This window comes from Pogoniulus pusillus, chromosome 17 (genome assembly GCF_015220805.1).
Source record: "Pogoniulus pusillus isolate bPogPus1 chromosome 17, bPogPus1.pri, whole genome shotgun sequence".
Classification (NCBI taxonomy): Eukaryota; Metazoa; Chordata; class Aves; order Piciformes; family Lybiidae; genus Pogoniulus; species Pogoniulus pusillus.
The window spans coordinates 13,950,946-13,968,254 of NC_087280.1; the positions used below are offsets into that span (position 1 = coordinate 13,950,946).

The following is a 17,309-nucleotide window of genomic DNA, read 5'->3' on the forward strand; positions in this document are numbered from 1 at the left end:
ATCTGTCTGTGCCACGGGGACAGTTGGTGGCTCTGACCCTGCTGTGGCCATGGCTGGTGGATCTGTCTGTGCCATGGGGACAGTTGGTGGCTCTGACCCTGCTGTGGCCGTGGCTGGTGGATCTGTCTGTGCCACGGGGACAGTTGGTGGCTCTGACCCTGCTGTGGCCATGGCTGGTGGATCTGTCTGTGCCATGGGGACAGTTGGTGGCTCTGACCCTGCTGTGGCCGTGGCTGGTGGATCTGTCTGTGCCACGGGGACAGTTGGTGGCTCTGACCCTGCTGTGGCCATGGCTGGTGGATCTGACCCTGCTGTGGCGATGGCCGGTGGCTCTGACCCTGCTGCGGCGATGGCCGGTGGCTCTGACCCTGCTGTGGCGATGGCCGGTGGCTTTGACCCTGCTGTGGCGATGGCCGGTGGCTCTGACCCTGCTGTGGCGATGGCCGGTGGCTCTGACCCTGCTGTGGCGATGGCCGGTGGCTCTGACCCTGCTGTGGCGATGGCCGGTGGCTCTGACCCTGCTGTGGCGATGGCTGGTGGCTCTGACCCTGCTGCGGCGATGGCCGGTGGCTCTGACCCTGCTGCGGTGATGGCTGGTGGCTCTGACCCTGCTGTGGCGATGGCCGGTGGCTCTGACCCTGCTGCGGTGATGGCCGGTGGCTCTGACCCTGCTGCGGCGATGGCTGGTGGTTCTGACCCTGCTGTGGCGATGGCTGGTGGTTCTGACCCTGCTGTGGCGATGGCTGGTGGCTCTGACCCTGCTGTGGCGATGGCTGGTGGCTCTGGCTGTGCCACAGGGATGGCTGGTAGCTCTGGCCATGCCATGAGGTCACTCCGCTAGCCTCAGGACTGCCAGGTAGCAGCAAGGTTCAGCTTGTGAGAAAGTCCAGGATCCATCAGGAAGCATCCTGGACGGCTGCCCCATGCCTGCCGAATATGCTTGGCTGCATTCTGCTCGTGGGGTCACATGTAGCTCAGTCTGTGAGTTGGCCACGACCTGTGTCCTTGCTCATCCTGCCGTGTGGGGTAGCCTGCACCAGCTCGGGGCTCTCCTTGTGCCTCCTCTTCTTTCTCCTGGGCCCAGGGTACAAGGCTCAAGGTTTGCAGGAGGAGTAGGGTGCGTGGCAGAGCTTACAGAGTGTAGCAGGGAAGGAGCCGGCCCACCCAGCTGGGCCAGGGCTGTGGGGGGCCAGGCGCTGCTCCCTGTAGCAAGGGCCCAGCATTGCCCCTACGTGGAACGGTTGTTACCAGGGCACAGGGTGGCTGCTGGCTTTGGGAGCAGCAAAGTGAAGGAGACCACCCAGCTTGGGGACCTGTGGAGTGGCCAGGCACTGGCATGGAGATGGCCCTGGCAGACACTGTCCCCTTGTGCTGTGCTCACTGCACTCTGCTCTGTGGTAGTTCTCTTCATTCCTGGGGGCTTCAGGAGCCTTTCCCACTGAACTGAGCCCTGGCACGACTTGAGAGCTGTGACTCTCATCCAGCCTCTGGCGGGTGCTGGTGGCTCGGTATTCCTCAGCAGGGTGGCCGGGCCTGCAGATCGACGAGACATTGCTGCAGCCCGCCTGAATCGTGGTACTGTCTGTGCTGCAGCCTGTGGTGAGCTGTCCGGTGCCTGCCAGGAGCTGCTCTCCTCCCCTGGCAGCGCTGCAGGCTCCTGCTCACCGTGGCCACTGTTTGCTAGAGGGGGATGGGGCTCCTCCAGCCGCTGCTGCCTCTCACCTTTCTCGCTGGCTCTGAAACCTGACCGGCTGCTCCAGGGTCTCTGTGGATCCCTGTGCATGGAGCTTGCGCTGGCGCTGCTGTGTTGTGTGTCTCTGCTCTGCTCCCTACCTGCCTTCCCAGCTCCTGTGTTTGACCTCCCACATGGTGCGAGTTGTCCCCAGGCATCTCTGCGTGCAGGTCCCTGGTTGTGTGAAGGCGGTGATGGCATGCCCCCTTTTCCCGGTGGGGGTGATGGTGTGCCCCTTTCTCTGCTCAGTGTGCTAGTTTCTGTAGTGAGGATGAGTCACACCGGTGTCACCATGTTGTGCTCTGGAGGAAGGGCAAAGCTGTGCTGCTGACGGTGACAGGCAGCTCAGTACTGTGCACTGCTGCTAGGCCCTGCCTGCTCAGTCCCTGATGCTGGAGGTGCTGAGGCCTGGGGCTCTCCCTGGCTTTCCTCCATTCACTCTTGTTTCAGTGGGGTCACAAACACAGCATCTCCTCCATTCTCCCCTGAGGACTGGAGGCTTTCCACTCTGGTTGCTTGCAGCTCCATGCCCAGGTTGGTCTGTCCTGGCTAACAAAGGGTCTCCTGTCCACTGCAGACTGGCAGCAGGCGGCATGGTTCCCCTCGCCTCCCCCCTCCCAGTTTGTTGCCCGTGTTTGTGAATACACATTGGGCAACAGGCAAGGCAAACAGCAGCTGTGTGGGGCAGGCCTGCTGGGGCGTTCACCAGCCACTGCTCCGCAGCCTCACATCCTGTCCGGCTGCGAGCCATGGCGGGCAGTGGGTGCTGGGTGCCAAGGCCCCCGAGCCCAGTGCTGCAGCCGTGGCTCAGCCCGTTGGAGCTTGCCCTCCCTGGTCAGAGGAGCGGTGCCCTGGGGCCTGACCACTCTTCTGTCTCTCCACAGACTGCGCTGCTGTCCCGCACGGGCTGCGCCTGCTGCCACCCTCCGGCCTGGCTGCGCTGGGCTCGTCCCCATGCTGGCTTGGGCTGAGCAGGGGCCAGGGGAGCAGCGCGGCCATCACAGCCCGGGGCAGTGACACCGCTGGACCCACCGCCGCGGGACGGGACCCTGCTGCTCTGCTGCTCGAGGAACGCTGAATCGCTGATGGATCTGAGGCCCTGCTCGCTGCTCCTGCTCTGCACGCTGGTGGTTGCCCTTGCTCTCCTGGCCCAGGAGGTGCTGGCCCAGCGTATTTACACCAACACCTGGGCCGTGCTCGTCCCTGCCGGGCCCCGGGAGGCTGACAGGCTGGCCAGGAAGCATGGATTCCTCAACCTGGGCCAGGTAAGTTCCCAACTTCCCTCTCGCCGTGGAAGCAGGCTCCTGCAGTCAGTGTGGTGCTGCGGGCAGGACATATCTCTGTTCGCAGGCTGCTTCTTGCGGACCTGTGCTTCCCCGTGCTGTTGTCGCGGCAGGGTGTCTGCTGCCTCAGGCTCTTAGGGCAGGCTGATTCATGGGGCTTTTCTCTTCCCTGTGCCATGGACAGGGTGCTGGCCCCGGTTATGCAGTGGGTGGTGACTTTGTTGATGGGGCTGGCACCGGCATGGCTGCTGTGACCAAGGCATAGGACAAGGGGATCCAACACAGGCTTGGCTTAGCACCGTCTCTTGGTGCTCGGTGAGATGAGGCTGAGACTGATGCCAGAGAGTTTGCGTGGTTCTGCCAGCCTCGGCTGGGCTGCTGGCATGCCCAGGGCTTTGTTGCCACAAGAGCAGGGTGCTACTGTCAGGCTGGGCTGGCTTTCCAGGAAGAGAGCAAGGGGTGAAATCCCAGAGGAAATTGCACAACTGGTGTTGGGAGCTTGCTGCATGCTGCAGGCAGGGAAGGTGCTGCTGCTGAGGCCAGGGAGTACCCTGTCCTACCACCTGACTGGACCCCTGCGTGGGGTGGCGGGTACACAGAGCTCTGAGACAGGTTGCCTTAAGTCCTCTGGGATTCATGATGAAGTGGGAGCTCTGTGGGGGCTGGGGCCGGACCCCACTGAGAGGTCTGCACTTCAGGGGTGATTGATAGAGTGGCTTTGTGCAGGTGCTGTCTGTATGCAGCTGTCTTAGAGCTGATCTCAGGGCGAAGAATGCGCCAGCCCAGGACTGCTGCCATGCAGAGAGGGCCAAGACAGTGGCCCAGGTGGTGTCCTGCTGGACTGAGTCTCTGCTGAGAGCCCTGAGAGCAGGGGTGGGGCTGAGCTGCCGTCAAACTGCTCCCAGCAGTGTTTGCTATTGTGCTGTGGTGCCAGGTCCCAGGTGTGGCTGCCCGGGGCCGAAGTGTACCATGCTCTACCAGCCCGGGGTGCTGTGCAAGGCTCTCTGACTCTGTGGGGGACCCTAGATCTGTTTGGGGTCTGTCCCTGCCAGCTGTGGAGGCTCTGCACCAGTTTTGCCCAGCAGTGCCCACATTCTTCCCCTGCCATTAGTTCTGCAGCTGAAGCCTAATACCTCTTCCCCAGCAAGGCAGCACCTGCAGGCAGAGCCCCGAGGGCTGCGGCTGGGGCCCATCCCGATGTCTGTCGTGCAGGATGGGGCTTGACTGGCCTGGGCAACTTGCAGAGGGATTGTAGGCCCAGTGGGATGAGCAGGGCTGGAAGGAGCCATGAGGTTCCTGGGCTGCTCTTCTGAGGGGGTGTGCAGGGCTGGGACAGGATGTGGCAGCCAGGCTGGAAGGGGGGGGTTGGGTGCTTCTGGCAGTGCCCCAGTAAGAGGCCCCGAGGGTCCTTCGCTGAGAGGATCCTGGCCTCAGCACAGGGCCTGGACACTGTCCTCAGAGACTGTTCTGCCCTGGCGTACTCTCTGCCGAGCTGGGGCAGGCAGGCCCCCAAGCCAGCAGAGAGGTGCTAAGACCTGCCTCTGGTGCCAGTGGCCTTGAAGGGGACCCGAAGGACTATGCAGAGTGGGACAGATGCAGCAGCAGGGCAGGAGCATGGTGTTTCATGCTGCCAGGGCTGGTGCAGAGCCAGCAGAGCAGCCAGAGCACAGCCCCATGTGGGCATGGGGACCCCCAGGGAAGGTCTGGGCTGCTGGTGCCAGCCTTGGGCTGTGCTGGTGGAACCCCTGAGCTGAGTGGCCAGAGCAGCAGCAGCCCAAGGAGGAGTGCTTCCTGCCAGCCTCTGCTGCTGCCCAGCACCTCACCCTGATCCTAGGGACATGGTGGGAGTGTGTCAGTCTCTCATCTGGCCCAGGTGGCCCTGAGTCGTGGCAGGAGATTGAGACGGAAGGTTTGAGCTGGCACCAGTGTCTGTGGGATCAGCACTCCCACCCTAGGGACACAGAGGGCTGGGGGTGGCTCTGCCCTTGCTGAGGACAGGGACTATGGGGATTAGGGTGGAACGTGTGGGCAGCTCCTGGCTGCCACCAGGTGTCCTAGAGCCCTAATCCGGGAGGATGAGCAGGCAGAGCCACAATCTCCCTGATGGAACAATCGGGACTCTGTCCTCAGTCCCGAGGGGTGAGGGGGTGCTGGGTGAGAGCAGAGAGCCTGCAGCTCACCTTCCCTTCTGCCAGCCCAGTGCAGAGGCTTGGTGCCTTCCCAAGTGCTTGTGAGCTGCTGATCAGCCCAGGCTGTACTGGGGGCACATGGCGTGCCACAGCAACATGCCTGAGTCTGTCCCCAGTGACTGGCAGTGCTAGATGGCTGCAGCTCTGCAGCTGGTTGTGCCTTGGCTCCAGCCACCTGCCTGTGCCCCAAATCCCAGCCTTTTCTCTGCTGGCCCTGGGCAGGAGCAAGGTACAGCTGCCACTGGCATGGGGGAGTGCAGCCCCACCTTCACAGCATCCTGGCCTGGGAAGCTGGTATGGTTCCCTGGACAGCCGCAGCTGGTGTGGCATGGAGTTGGTTGGCATGCTGTATTTTCTCCTGCCACAAACTCATCACCACCATGGCATGACGCAGCAGAGAAGAGTGGTGTCCTTAGCTGGTGGCTGGGGGCTTTGTCTGCCCTTTTCTGGGCACTGGTGTGTGCTGGTATCTACTGGTGTGCTGTGAATGCCAGACTGCCCTGGTGGTGGGATACAAGTGCTGACCCTGGTGTTTGGTTCCTGCCATCCTGTGCCACCAGTGCTGGGCTGCCATGGGTTGAATCTGTTCTCCTTCCTGCCCATGGAGCAGTGAGTACACAGGGGGCTATGCCATGGAAGTAGCCCACTTGGAGAGTGCCCCATTTCTGGGTGCCAGGATGCATTTCTCTTGCCGCACAGAGGGACTTTGGGGTGAAGGGAAGGCCATGGAGAGACACAGGCCAGATTTGCTGCCCCAGGGCTGAGGGTTCTGCTCTGCTGGCTGCACCTTTCCCCCCTACTCCTTCTGGCTGGCCAGGATGGTGGCACATCTGCAGGGCTCTGTTAAGCTTGCAGGGATTCATTAACTACAACCACACTATTCTGTGCCAGCCTTGGGTGGCAGAGGGAAAGGTGTGTTCCAGCAGCCCTCACAGCCCAGCCCTGCAGGCGATGGCACAGCCAGGCCCTGCCTGCAGCCACTGCCCAGGCTTTGTTGCTTCTAGTGGAGCAGGATTGGTGCTCAGCCCCTTCTCCCCACTCCAGCAGACTGCTGGGCTGGGATGTCCTGAGTGGCAGGGCCAGGCCAGCCTCCAGATCATGCAGGAGGGGATCAGGAAATGACAGCACTGGAGAGAGTTTTGGGTTTAAAAATAACCAACTGCGTGGCCTCCTGGAGCCCTGGCCTGCCCTGGCCTCACGTGCTGGGAGCTGGGCTGGGGCTGTGGCTCCTCGGCTGATGTTGTGTGTCCGTGAGCCACTCACTCGCTCTGTTGGAGCTGTCTGTGACTCAGGTAGAGACAGGTTCTGGACAAGTGCTCTGGCAGGGTTCTGGCTTCCTGTGGGTGCCCTTATTTGAGCAGCAGAGGCTGGTTCAGACCCTCTCTGTCCTGGCTGGGGCCATCCAGGTATCAGGGCCTGGACCCTACTTCTGTGTGCCCTCTCCCCAGCAGCAGGGAGTGCCAGCTCACTCCAGGAGAGAAGCAGAGGTTTTGTCTCCCGAGGTCTGTGCCCCTCTGAGGCCTGTCCCTCTGCTGCTCCTGGCCAGGCCAGCAGCTTTCTCGAACAGTTTGGAACTTGCTGCTGTGTGGGCACCTGTGGGAGTTTGTGTTGGGCAGAGGTTGTGTCATTCCAAGATCTCCCCAGCTGCCTTATCACTAGCTGCCACAGCTCTGGTGGGGGATGCTGCCCCATGTGCTGGATGCGAGCCCCACCAGCCACCCTAGAGTGGGGAGCCCAGCCTACCCCTGGCAGCCCCAGGGCTCAGGGCTGCATTTGAGGGTGCAGGGGCTTGGGCAGGGTGGGCCCTCCTGCCCATCCCACTCCTTCCTCCCCTGCAGATCTTCGGTGACTATTACCACTTCCGGCACCATGGCGTGGTGAAGCGCTCCCTCTCGCCACACCAGCCCTGGCACAGCCGCTTGGCCAGGGAACCACAGGTAGGTGTGGTGGGGTACAGAGTGCTGTCATGGCCTCTCTTTGCTCCTGGGCAGTTCACATTGCCATATGAGCCAGCATGGCCACGACACAGGGCAGCCTCCGCTCCCTGGAGGGCTGGTATGCAGCACAAGGTGCACAGGGCAGTGCCAGATCCCAGTGTAGCAGTGTGACAGGACTGCTGCAATCTATCCTCTGGCTCTGGCTCAGAGCCTTGACTTGCTGGCAGCACATGGGGTGTGCGGCAGCAGCTAGCAGGCTCTTGGCAGAGCTCTGTGCCCCAACCTGTGCACTCCACTGCAGCAAAGCTACCCTGGCACACAGCTGGGCACAAGAAGCCAGGAGAGACAGTCTGGGTGCTGTGGTGACTCTGCCAGCACGGGGCTGCCTGCAAACTCCCCTGGGAATGCTTCTCTGGGCAGGCAGGAGAAGCTGCTGGGGTGCAGTGGGGAGCCCCATGCCCTCTTTGTGCCCAGGTGCGGTGGCTGGAGCAGCAGGTAGCGAAGCGAAGGACCAAGAGAGATGTTTTCATAGAGCCCACGGACCCCAAGTTCCCACAGCAGTGGTACCTGGTGAGTGCAGCAGCGCTGGCATGAGCTCTGGAGGCACAAGTGTGGCACCTGAGGAGTGGCTGCTGCTGGCAGCTAACCTGTTCAAGGGGAGGAGGAGGATGACCAGAGGCTGCTATTCAGTGCTGTGTGCCTGAGGACACCCCAAGAAGGAGGCCAGGCTGGGGAGAACCTGGGGCTGGGCTTGGGTGGTCAGCCCTTTGACTGGCCCAGGAGTGGGCTCCATGCCCATCTGTGTCATTGAGATTGGGCACAGGTCTGATCTCTGTGAAGGAGCTGCAGTGATGGGGCCTGAGCGGAGTCTGTCACAGAGTGGCTTTCCCTGGCCAGCTGTACTCAGCACTGTAGCCAGGTCCCCTGGGGTTTCCTCATCCGTATACCACAGTGGGGCAGGACGAAGGCTGCCTCTGGATCTGGCCTTACACCCAGGCTGGCAGGGCTTTGGGCACACCCTGTTGCAGTGCCAGCAACCTGGCACAGCTCTTATTGCCATGGCTTCTTTTGACAGTACAACACAAACCAGAGGGACCTGAATGTGCGCCAGGCCTGGGAGCAGGGCTACACAGGCAAGGGCATCGTGGTTTCCATCCTGGATGATGGCATTGAGAAGAATCACCCTGACCTGGAGGGTAACTATGTAAGTGCAGGGTGATGCTTTGGGATGGGTGGTGCCCACCCTGCTTAACCCAGCCTCAGGGCCATGGAGCACAGGTGGTGAGGCTTGGTGGAACTTGGCAGGACTTGGTTGCCAGCATAGATGGCTCCTAACTGCCAGGTCTGCCTTCCAGGATCCGGGGGCGAGCTTTGACGTCAACGACCAGGACCCAGACCCACAACCCCGCTACACACAGATGAATGACAACAGGTGAGGCAGCTGGTAGCAGCAAGGGTAACAAAGGAGGTGACACAAGGCTGTAGCAGGGACTCTGACACTGGCAGCAGGTTGCAGCTTGGTGGCATGCTTCTGCCCCATGGGGAACCCTGCTGCCTCCCTTCCTGATGTGAGCAGCATTCCTTGGGACTGCTCCATGCCTGTTTAGTCCCTGCTTGGAGCAGAGGGCAGATGGAGGAACCCTGTGGGGCTTTCGTTGGCCACCAGGTCAGGGAGAGATGGGAGGTAGCATGGGCCCTGGTCCCTCCAGCATTGTGCTCCTCGTGTCCCCGTGTGAGCACCCTGTGTCCTCTTTGGCTGCAGACATGGCACGCGCTGTGCCGGGGAGGTGGCTGCTGTGGCAAACAACGGGATCTGCGGTGTCGGCGTCGCTTATAACGCCAGGATTGGAGGTGGGTGCCACTCTGCCCGCCCCTAGAGCACAGCCTGTGCAGGGCTCTATGGGCGCTGGAGGAGCAGGCTGTGCCATGACCTCTGCTCTCTGGCCCTAGGCGTGCGCATGCTGGATGGGGAGGTGACTGACGCTGTGGAGGCCCATTCCCTGGGCCTCAACCCCAACCACATCCACATCTACAGTGCCAGCTGGGGCCCCGAGGACGATGGCAAGACTGTGGATGGCCCAGCCCGGCTGGCAGAGGAGGCTTTCTTCCGGGGAGTCAGCCAGGTGAGCAGGACAGTGTGCCAGGGAGCACCAGGCGAACTCCTGCCCCTTGCCCTGGGTCTCCTGTGTCCTCTCAGCCCATCTCCAGAATCAGGCTCTGTTGGTTTTTCCTGTTCTTCTTGTGCCATGGATCTGACTCATGGTTCCTCCCGTGCCAGGGCTTATCTCACCTCTCCAAGCAGCCCTGTCCTCCCTGTTCTGCAGGCTCATCTGCAGCCCTACACTGGGATGGGCTCTTCCCACTCTCCAAAGCCTTCAGTTGGTTCCTGCTTGGTTTCATGCCAGCTGCTTGCCCTCACTTCCTCTGCCTGTCCTCTCTCGCTGTCCCCATGTGCCATCGGTGCCTTAGCATGGCTGTGGTTAGCTGTGCCCTGCGTTCTGAAGTTCCCTGCTTGAAGAGATGTGTGTGCGGCGCAGGACACCCTGGCAAACCCTCCCACTGTAGTCCCACGTGTGCTGCATGCTGAGCTGTGGCTTTTGGATGCTGATCTGCTGGTCAGCACTGCTGTGCCAAGCCCCCTTAGTGTTGCTGGACAGCTGCAGCTGCCTGGCAGGCAGTCAGCCTGGGTGATTTCCTAGGGAAGAAAGACATCTGCTTCTGGAAGTACTCCTTCGGCAGGGCCTCCTGCCACCCAGTGCCTTGCTGGTTGGGGCGGCCTCTGCAGAGGTGCCCTGACATCCCTTGAAGGCATGGTGTCAGCGGGGGATGGCAGCTGGTGCTCAAGCCAGCAGGCTGTGACTGGTGACATCCTGCTGTCCAAGCTGCATCTGTTCTCCTACTCAGACTGCAGGAGCCCTGGAGCTGGCACCATCCTCTCATGCTCTTTCTGGCCCTGCAGCAGCATGGCTGACACTGAGTGTCTCCAGTGCCGGCCCTCACCCTGTCTCTGTTGCTAGGGCCGAGGAGGGCTGGGCTCCATCTTCGTCTGGGCATCTGGGAATGGAGGCCGTGAGCACGACAGCTGCAACTGTGACGGTTACACCAACAGCATCTACACCCTGTCCATTAGCAGCACCACGCAGTACGGCAACGTGCCCTGGTACAGCGAGGCCTGCTCCTCCACCCTTGCCACCACCTACAGCAGCGGCAACCAGAACGAGAAGCAGATAGTGAGTTGGGGTGCTTGGTGGCTCACAGGGGTGGGATGTGCCCTGGGCTGTGGCCACCGTGGGCATCCCTCTGGCAGCTGAGTGGGTCACGGTCCTGGAGCTGTGCTGGCCTCACTCTGCCATGCTGCAGCTTCCTGGGTTGCTCTGAGGGCTCAGTCTCTGGGCTTAGAGTTTCTGGAAGAAGCCTGGGAGCTGTGCTGGGAGCAGTGGCTATGCCTCACCTCTCTTCTGGGGATACAGCCCCAGAGCTGGCTGCTGGGCACGGCTGGTGCCCATGGCACCTCCCACTGCATTGCTCCCTCTCACAGGTGACAACTGACCTCAGACAGAAGTGCACTGAGTCGCATACAGGGACGTCAGCCTCTGCGCCTCTGGCTGCTGGCATCATCGCCCTTGCCCTGGAAGCCAAGTAAGGGCATGCGCGGGGCTAAGCTGCGCTGTGCGGGTCCTGCGAGGCACTGGCACCCTGGCACAGACCTGGCTGTGGCTGGGAGGAGCTGGATGCTGGTGCTTGAGCCTTGTATCCCCCTTCAGCAAGAACCTGACGTGGCGAGACATGCAGCACTTGGTGGTGCAGACATCGAAGCCAGCTCACCTCAACGCCAATGACTGGGTCACCAACGGTGTCGGCCGCAAAGGTAGCAGGCTGCCAGGATGAACTTGGGGCTCCCATTCCTGCTAGTCTGGGGTTACTGGGGCAGAGCACTCCAGGGCCTTGCGTGGTGTGACCAGACACACGTCGCCTAGTGGGGACCTCTGGGAGCAGTGCTGACCCCATCTCTGTCCACAGTCAGCCATTCCTACGGCTATGGCCTGCTGGATGCTGGTGCCATGGTGAACCTGGCTAAGAACTGGACCACGGTGGGACCTCAGAGGAAGTGCGTCATTGACATCCTGACGGAGCCAAAGTAAGGGCTGGTGAGCCCAGGAGGGCATTGCCCAACATCTGCCCCTTGCAGGAGGCTGAGTGCCTCTGGGTCCAGGGTGGGAAGTAGGGAAAATCTCAGGGGCTGAGCTGCTCCCAGGACCCTGGGTCACATTCTTGTGACAGCTTGAAGAGAGCCAGAAAAGCTGCCTTCAGACACCATCCACCGCCAATGTCAGCTGCTGGGCCTGCCTACTTCTGCTGGGGCCCAGCTGGGCACCACGGGGGTGCGGGCAGGCCAGGCGCTATGGTTTGAGAGCAGCCAGCACCAGTCATCCCCACACAGAGGAGCTTTCAGGGGCAGACAGAGACTCCTTTGACACTGTTTGGCTGCTGCTGCTGTGGCGCAGCATGTGACAAGCTTGTGTGTGACCAGGATGCTCCCCTGGGGCTGTCAGGTTTGAGGGGTGGATGTGTGCCTCTGGGCATGGAGCGAGCAGGCCTCTGCTTGCTGCCCTGCCCTGGTTCCTTGGGACTCTGCTGTGCCCAGAGTGGGCACTCCTTGTGACCGGCATCTTGCAGGGGCACCAGAGTGGCCACGGAGAAGGAGTGGTATGGAGATGATGTTGTCCCTCCCCTGGCCCTACTGTGCAGGGTGTAGCTGGTTTGGCAGCAGGCAAAGAAAGGGTCCATTCAGGGCTGGCACAGAGCAGGGGCTGAGGAGGCGGCACTGGGCAGTGTGTGTTTGGCAGAGCAAACCCCACCACACCCAAGACAGGTGTCTCCTGTCTCCAGCAAAGACCAGAATCAGAATTGCTTGGGTTGGAAGAGACTTCAGGGAGTCCAACGGTTAACCCACTGCTGCCAGGTCACCACCAAACCATGTCCCTGAGCACCGTATCTCCTTGACCCCTCCAGGGATGGGGACTCTACTACTGCCCTGGGCAGCCTGGGTCAGGCCTTGACAAACCTCAAGGACAAGAAATTGTTCCTCATGTCCAACCTAAACCTGCCCTGGGGCTACTTGAGGCCATCTTCTGTCATTCTCTCACTTGTTCCTTGGGAGAAGAGACCACCCCCTATCTGGCTCCAAGCTCCTTTCAGGGAATTGTAGAGAGGCAGAAGGTCTCCCCTCTGCCTCCTTTTCTCCTCACTGGTGTCCCAGTAGAGGGACAATTCCTGCCCCAGTCAATGTGTGGAGAGGAGGTGTCAGCAGCCACCTCCTGCTCCAGCTACCATGGAGTGCAATGCAGCACTCAGGGCAGCTGCGCATCTCCACAGTGTGGAGCAGGGTCTGGGTCACTTCGAAGCATGCCCCGGGGCTGGGCATGGGCTCACTGCTGCCTGTTCTGGGCAGGGACATCGGGAAGCGCCTGGAGGTGCGGCGGAAGGTGGATGCATGCCTGGGGAAGTCCAACTACATCAGCCGGCTGGAGCATGCACAGGCCCGCCTGACGCTGTCCTACAACCGGCGTGGGGACCTGGCCATCCACCTGGTCAGCCCCATGGGCACCCGCTCTACCCTTCTGGCTGCCAGGTATGTGCCCAGCTGTGGGGTGCCCTGGGACAGCCCCAGGCCTGGGCTGGCACAAGCTAGTCTGCAGGCTGCTGGCACTCACCTCTGGCCCTGCCCTCTGCCAGGCCTCACGACTTCTCGGCTGATGGCTTCAATGACTGGGCCTTCATGACGACACACTCGTGGGATGAGGACCCCTCTGGAGAGTGGGTGCTGGAGATCGAGAACACCAGCGATGCCAACAACTACGGTAGGGCCGGCCTTGCCCCCACCACTTCTGTCTGCAGGCCTGAGATGGGAGTGGGAGCAGAGTGGGTGCCTGGTGGCCCCCTGAGCAAAGGCACCAGTGACACTTGGATGCTTATGGTGACCTGATGGGGAGAGGCTGGACCTGAGTAAACGGGGAGCTGAGTAAACGGGATGCAGCTGCTCTGGGGCAGAAGATGCCCCCTGTTCCAGTTGGCCTGGCCACCCCCAACCCTGTGATCAGCCTTGCACAGGAGCTTGATCCCATTTTTGCCAGTTTGAGGTAGTGGGCAGAGTCCTGCCGTCTCTTGACAGCCCATGGTGGGGAACAGTGCATTTGCCCACCCCGCCTTGGTGGTCGTCTCCCCACACTGGTGGCCCTCGCCCTGCCTGGTTGTTTCTCACCCCTGTGCTGTTGCAGGCACACTGACCAAGTTCACCCTCGTGCTGTATGGGACAGCCACAGATTCCCCCAGCCTCTCCAACCAGCTAGAGAGCAGCGGCTGCAAGACCCTCACCCCCAGCCAGACCTGTGTGGGTGAGTGTGGGGCTGGTGGAGAGGGGGTGGGGACACAGGATGTGGGCAGCCCCCTGGCCTGCACTGACCCTGTTCTTTCCCTTAGTCTGTGAGGAGGGCTACTACCTGCACCAGAAGAGCTGCCTGAAGCGCTGCCCGCCCGGCTTTGCACCTGGGATCCAGAGCACGCACTATGAGCTGGAGAACAGTGTGGAGCCCATCACACCCCACCTCTGCCTGCCCTGCCACCCATCCTGTGCCACCTGTGCCGGGCCTGGCCCCAACCAGTGCCTGACCTGCCCTGCGCACTCCCACTTCAGCAGCCTGGACCTCTCCTGCTCCCACCAGACACAGAGCAGCCGTGCATCCCCTGCCCTCACAGATGGTGAGGGGCTGTCTGAGGCCCCTGCTTCAGCCAACTTGCCTGTCCTCATTGCCAGCCTCAGCTGTGTCCTCATCGTAGTCATCTTTGTCACCATATTCCTGGTGCTGCAGGCACGCTCTGGCTTCAGCCTGCGGGGCGTAAAGGTCTACGCCCTGGACAGCGGAATCATCTCCTACAAGGGGCTCCCCTCTGACATCTGGCAGGAGGAGGGCCCCTCAGAGTCGGACGGTGAGGAGTATGAGCCCCACAACGAGAGGACTGCCTTTATCAGAGACCAAAGTGCCCTTTGATGAGCCCTCCTGCCCCTCCCTCCTCCCTGTCCAGCACTGCGGGGCTGGAGCAGGTGAGGCTGAGGGGCCCCGGACTCTGCCCCCATTCCTCTCCCGCACCGCAGCAGCCCTGGGGCTCCTCACCCACTGGCACCGTCCCTCAGCTCTGGCCTGGGCTGCCGGGCACTGTCTCCAGCTCAGCACTGTCCCAGTCTGGCACCATTTTTCTTGGCTCTGTGTCTGCCCTGTAGCCCACAGCAGGGTGTTTGATGGCAGTGGGATCTCTCGTGCTCACTGGCCCTGCGCTGGCAGCTATGTCCCCTGCCCCAGGTGGGTGGGTGCTGCTGGGGGTCACACAGTCCCCTGGGGTGCATAGTGCATGGGGTCCCTGGGCTGTCATTCCTCAGGCTGGGCTGGTCAGGGCAGGGGCACTTCTGACCCCAGCCCATGGCACGGTGCCCCTCTGCTCTTGCTGCTGTCAGTACCCAGTGGGCCTCTGTGCTCGTCCCTGGCTTGACCCGCTGGGTCCTTGCTTCCTGCCGCCTCTTGGGGGCCTGTCGCCTCCCACCATGCCCTTCCACAGCAATAATGGCCAGGCCTGGGCCTCTCTTGCCTGCTTGCCCGCTGCCTGCCCATCCTTGCAGTTGTGGCTGCCTGTGGCGTGGCCAGGAGCCCCCCTGCGTCAGAGAGCGTGGGGCTGGGCAGCGCCTTCCCTGTGCCCAGGGCTCAGCCCTCAGTGCGGGCAGGGACCCCTTGCACAGACCCCTGTTCTGGGCCCCTCGTGTTTTGCCCCGGGGCAGGGCTGTGCCCGATGCTGGCCGGGGCGGTGGAACAGCATTGGTGCCAGCGCGGTGCCAGCGCTGCCCCAGCTCTGCCTGCACCCTGTCTGTGCTGGGCAGAGCCCGGCGCCCCTGCGGCCCCTGCCCCCTGACGTGCCTTGCCCCCACTTGGTGACAATCCGTTCTGCTCCCCACTGGAGCCCCTGCCCTCGCTGCCCCTTCCCCGCGGGCTGGGGGCTGGTGCCGCGAGCCCCTTCGCCGTCCACCGCTGCACACGGGGGCCATGGCGTGGGCTCCCACCTGCCCCGTGCCAGCGCCAGCCCTGGCTTGCCACGGACGGAGCCGCTGGCTGGGGGCCACAGGACTATTTTTCTATAATAACTTTTTGGTGCACAGTAATTTTTTCTTGTAATTTAATCAGCCGGGAGCTGCCTCCTGAGCCTGTTTTTAATTTAATGGATGTGGATATAACGCTAGAGAGACTGAGTTATTAAATGTTCAGAACTATGCAAACCAGCCCCATTGCCTCTGCTCTGTGTGCCACTGCCCAGGGACGGGGTGGGCAGTGTGGCCCTAGGGCAGGAGAGTGCTAGGCTGAGAGCTGCTGCCCTGTGCTAGTGCTGTGGGGTGCCCAGATGAGTTTTGCAGCTGCAGGAGAGGGTCTGGGGGTTCTGCCTGGGGTCCTGCCTGCACCCCTACCTGCAGCCAGGGCAGGGGCACCTTGCTGAGCATGTGTCTACTGTTGTCCCTGTAGCCCACAGCCAGACCAGAAAAGCACCTCCAGAGGCCTCATTTTGTGCACTGAAGGGCCACAAACTCTTAGCAAAATGCTGGGAGAGCTGGAAGCCCTCTGCTGAGGCCAGGCTGGGAGAGTTGGGGTTGTTTCACCTGGGAGGCTCCAGGGAGACTTCTGGTGGCCTTTCAGTGCTGAAAATGGCTGATCAGAAAACTGGAGGCGAGACTTTTGAGCAGGGTCTGTTGTGACAGAACAAGGGGTGATGGTTTGAACTAAAAGAGGGAGATTCAGATTGGAGAGAAAGGAGACATGTTTGACACTGAGGGCCGTGAGATCCTGGCTCAGATGCCCAGAGAGGTGGGAGATGCCCCACGCCTGGAACATTGCAGGGCAGGCTGTTATGGGCTCTGAGCAACCTGCTCTAGTTAAATATGCCCCTGCTGGCTGCAGGGGGGTTGCACTGGATGAGCTTTGAAGGTCTCTTCCCACTCAAACCAATCTGGGATTCAGTGATTGGAGAGGTGCAGAGAACCCCAGAACCAGAGGCTGCCCTGCCCTGCTGCAGGCAAGACCTGGAGCTGAGCAAGTGCTGCTGTTTGAGGATGTGGTGGGGACTCAGCACCCAGGGCCCAGCCTCCTCATCTGAGCAGCTGTTTATCGGGAACTCACAGCGAGGAGTGCTAATCTGGGACCTGGCCATAGTGAAGGGATGGGTTGCAAGCCAAAGCCTGGGGGAACTTGCACCCCTTTCCTGCTGCAGAGGGGCTGAGGTCTCCACTGCAGCCCAGGTGCTGCTGGCTGAGCGCCACGCTGCAGCCCCCATGTCCAGTGCTGCCCTGCAGCCACAGCATGATGCCCACAGAGCAGCCCTGGGGCGGGCATGGACAGACTTGGACCCAGGACCTGCTCACACCACGTCGAAGCCTCAGACAGAGCCCACCCCAGCCCCACCATATTCCTCAAGAGTCCCCAGCAGTGTTTGTGCTCACTCTCAAAGCAGCTCTCTGCAGAGCCACTCGACCTCGCTCTGCCTGCAGCTGTGGTGGCTTCTGTGGTCAGCAGCAGGTCCCTGCGGAGCAGATGCTGCCCAGCTCGCTCTTCCTTTTCTGCTGAGGCTGGGCTGGAGACAGGTCTCCACTCTCCCTCAGCTGGGAGCTGTGCAGTCATGCTTGGCATCTTGAAGCTGGGTGCCAGAGGTGGATTGTGTCCAGTGGGTGCTGCAGCAAGGGCACTGGCCAGAGAGCAGACCGAGGCTGCAGCCTCCCGGGCTCGGCAGGAGGGCGTGCAGAGGATGTGAAACTGGGTGATTTGTGGTTTGACCCACTGCAACCTTCCTAATGCAGGCAGCGTCAGAGGCTTCTGGGGAAGGGGAGCTGCTGCACCCTGAGTCTTGCAGTATGGTCCTGGCCAGTCTGGCGTCACGGAGGGGGCAGCCTTCAGGCTCATGTGCATCCTGCCAGAGGTGCCTTGTGCCCCCAGTACAGCCTGGGGTAGATGTGGAAGGGGACCTGTGCTACCCACGAGGTGCTGGGATGCTGGAGAGGTGGAGGTGGTGGGAAGAAGCAGTCTGTCAGCCCCACTGGCAAAACTCTTGCTGAGCTTGTGTCAATGCTGCCAGTGTCACT

The 17,309-nt window shown here is 61.6% G+C and overlaps 1 protein-coding gene across 1 annotated transcript; it reads left to right on the top strand.

Moving 5' to 3' along the window:
- Positions 1 to 2,730: 2,730 nt before the first annotated feature.
- FURIN (furin, paired basic amino acid cleaving enzyme) lies at positions 2,731 to 15,461 on the top strand. Its single transcript, XM_064157771.1, has 15 exons — positions 2,731 to 2,997; positions 7,043 to 7,141; positions 7,616 to 7,711; positions 8,217 to 8,345; positions 8,497 to 8,573; positions 8,904 to 8,992; positions 9,092 to 9,264; positions 10,159 to 10,371; positions 10,680 to 10,780; positions 10,906 to 11,009; positions 11,162 to 11,279; positions 12,594 to 12,773; positions 12,878 to 13,002; positions 13,420 to 13,536; positions 13,622 to 15,461. The coding sequence occupies exons 1-15, from the start codon at positions 2,818 to 2,820 to the stop codon at positions 14,188 to 14,190; spliced, it is 2,370 nt and encodes a 789-aa protein (XP_064013841.1). The 5' UTR covers positions 2,731 to 2,817; the 3' UTR covers positions 14,191 to 15,461.
- Positions 15,462 to 17,309: the final 1,848 nt, after the last annotated feature.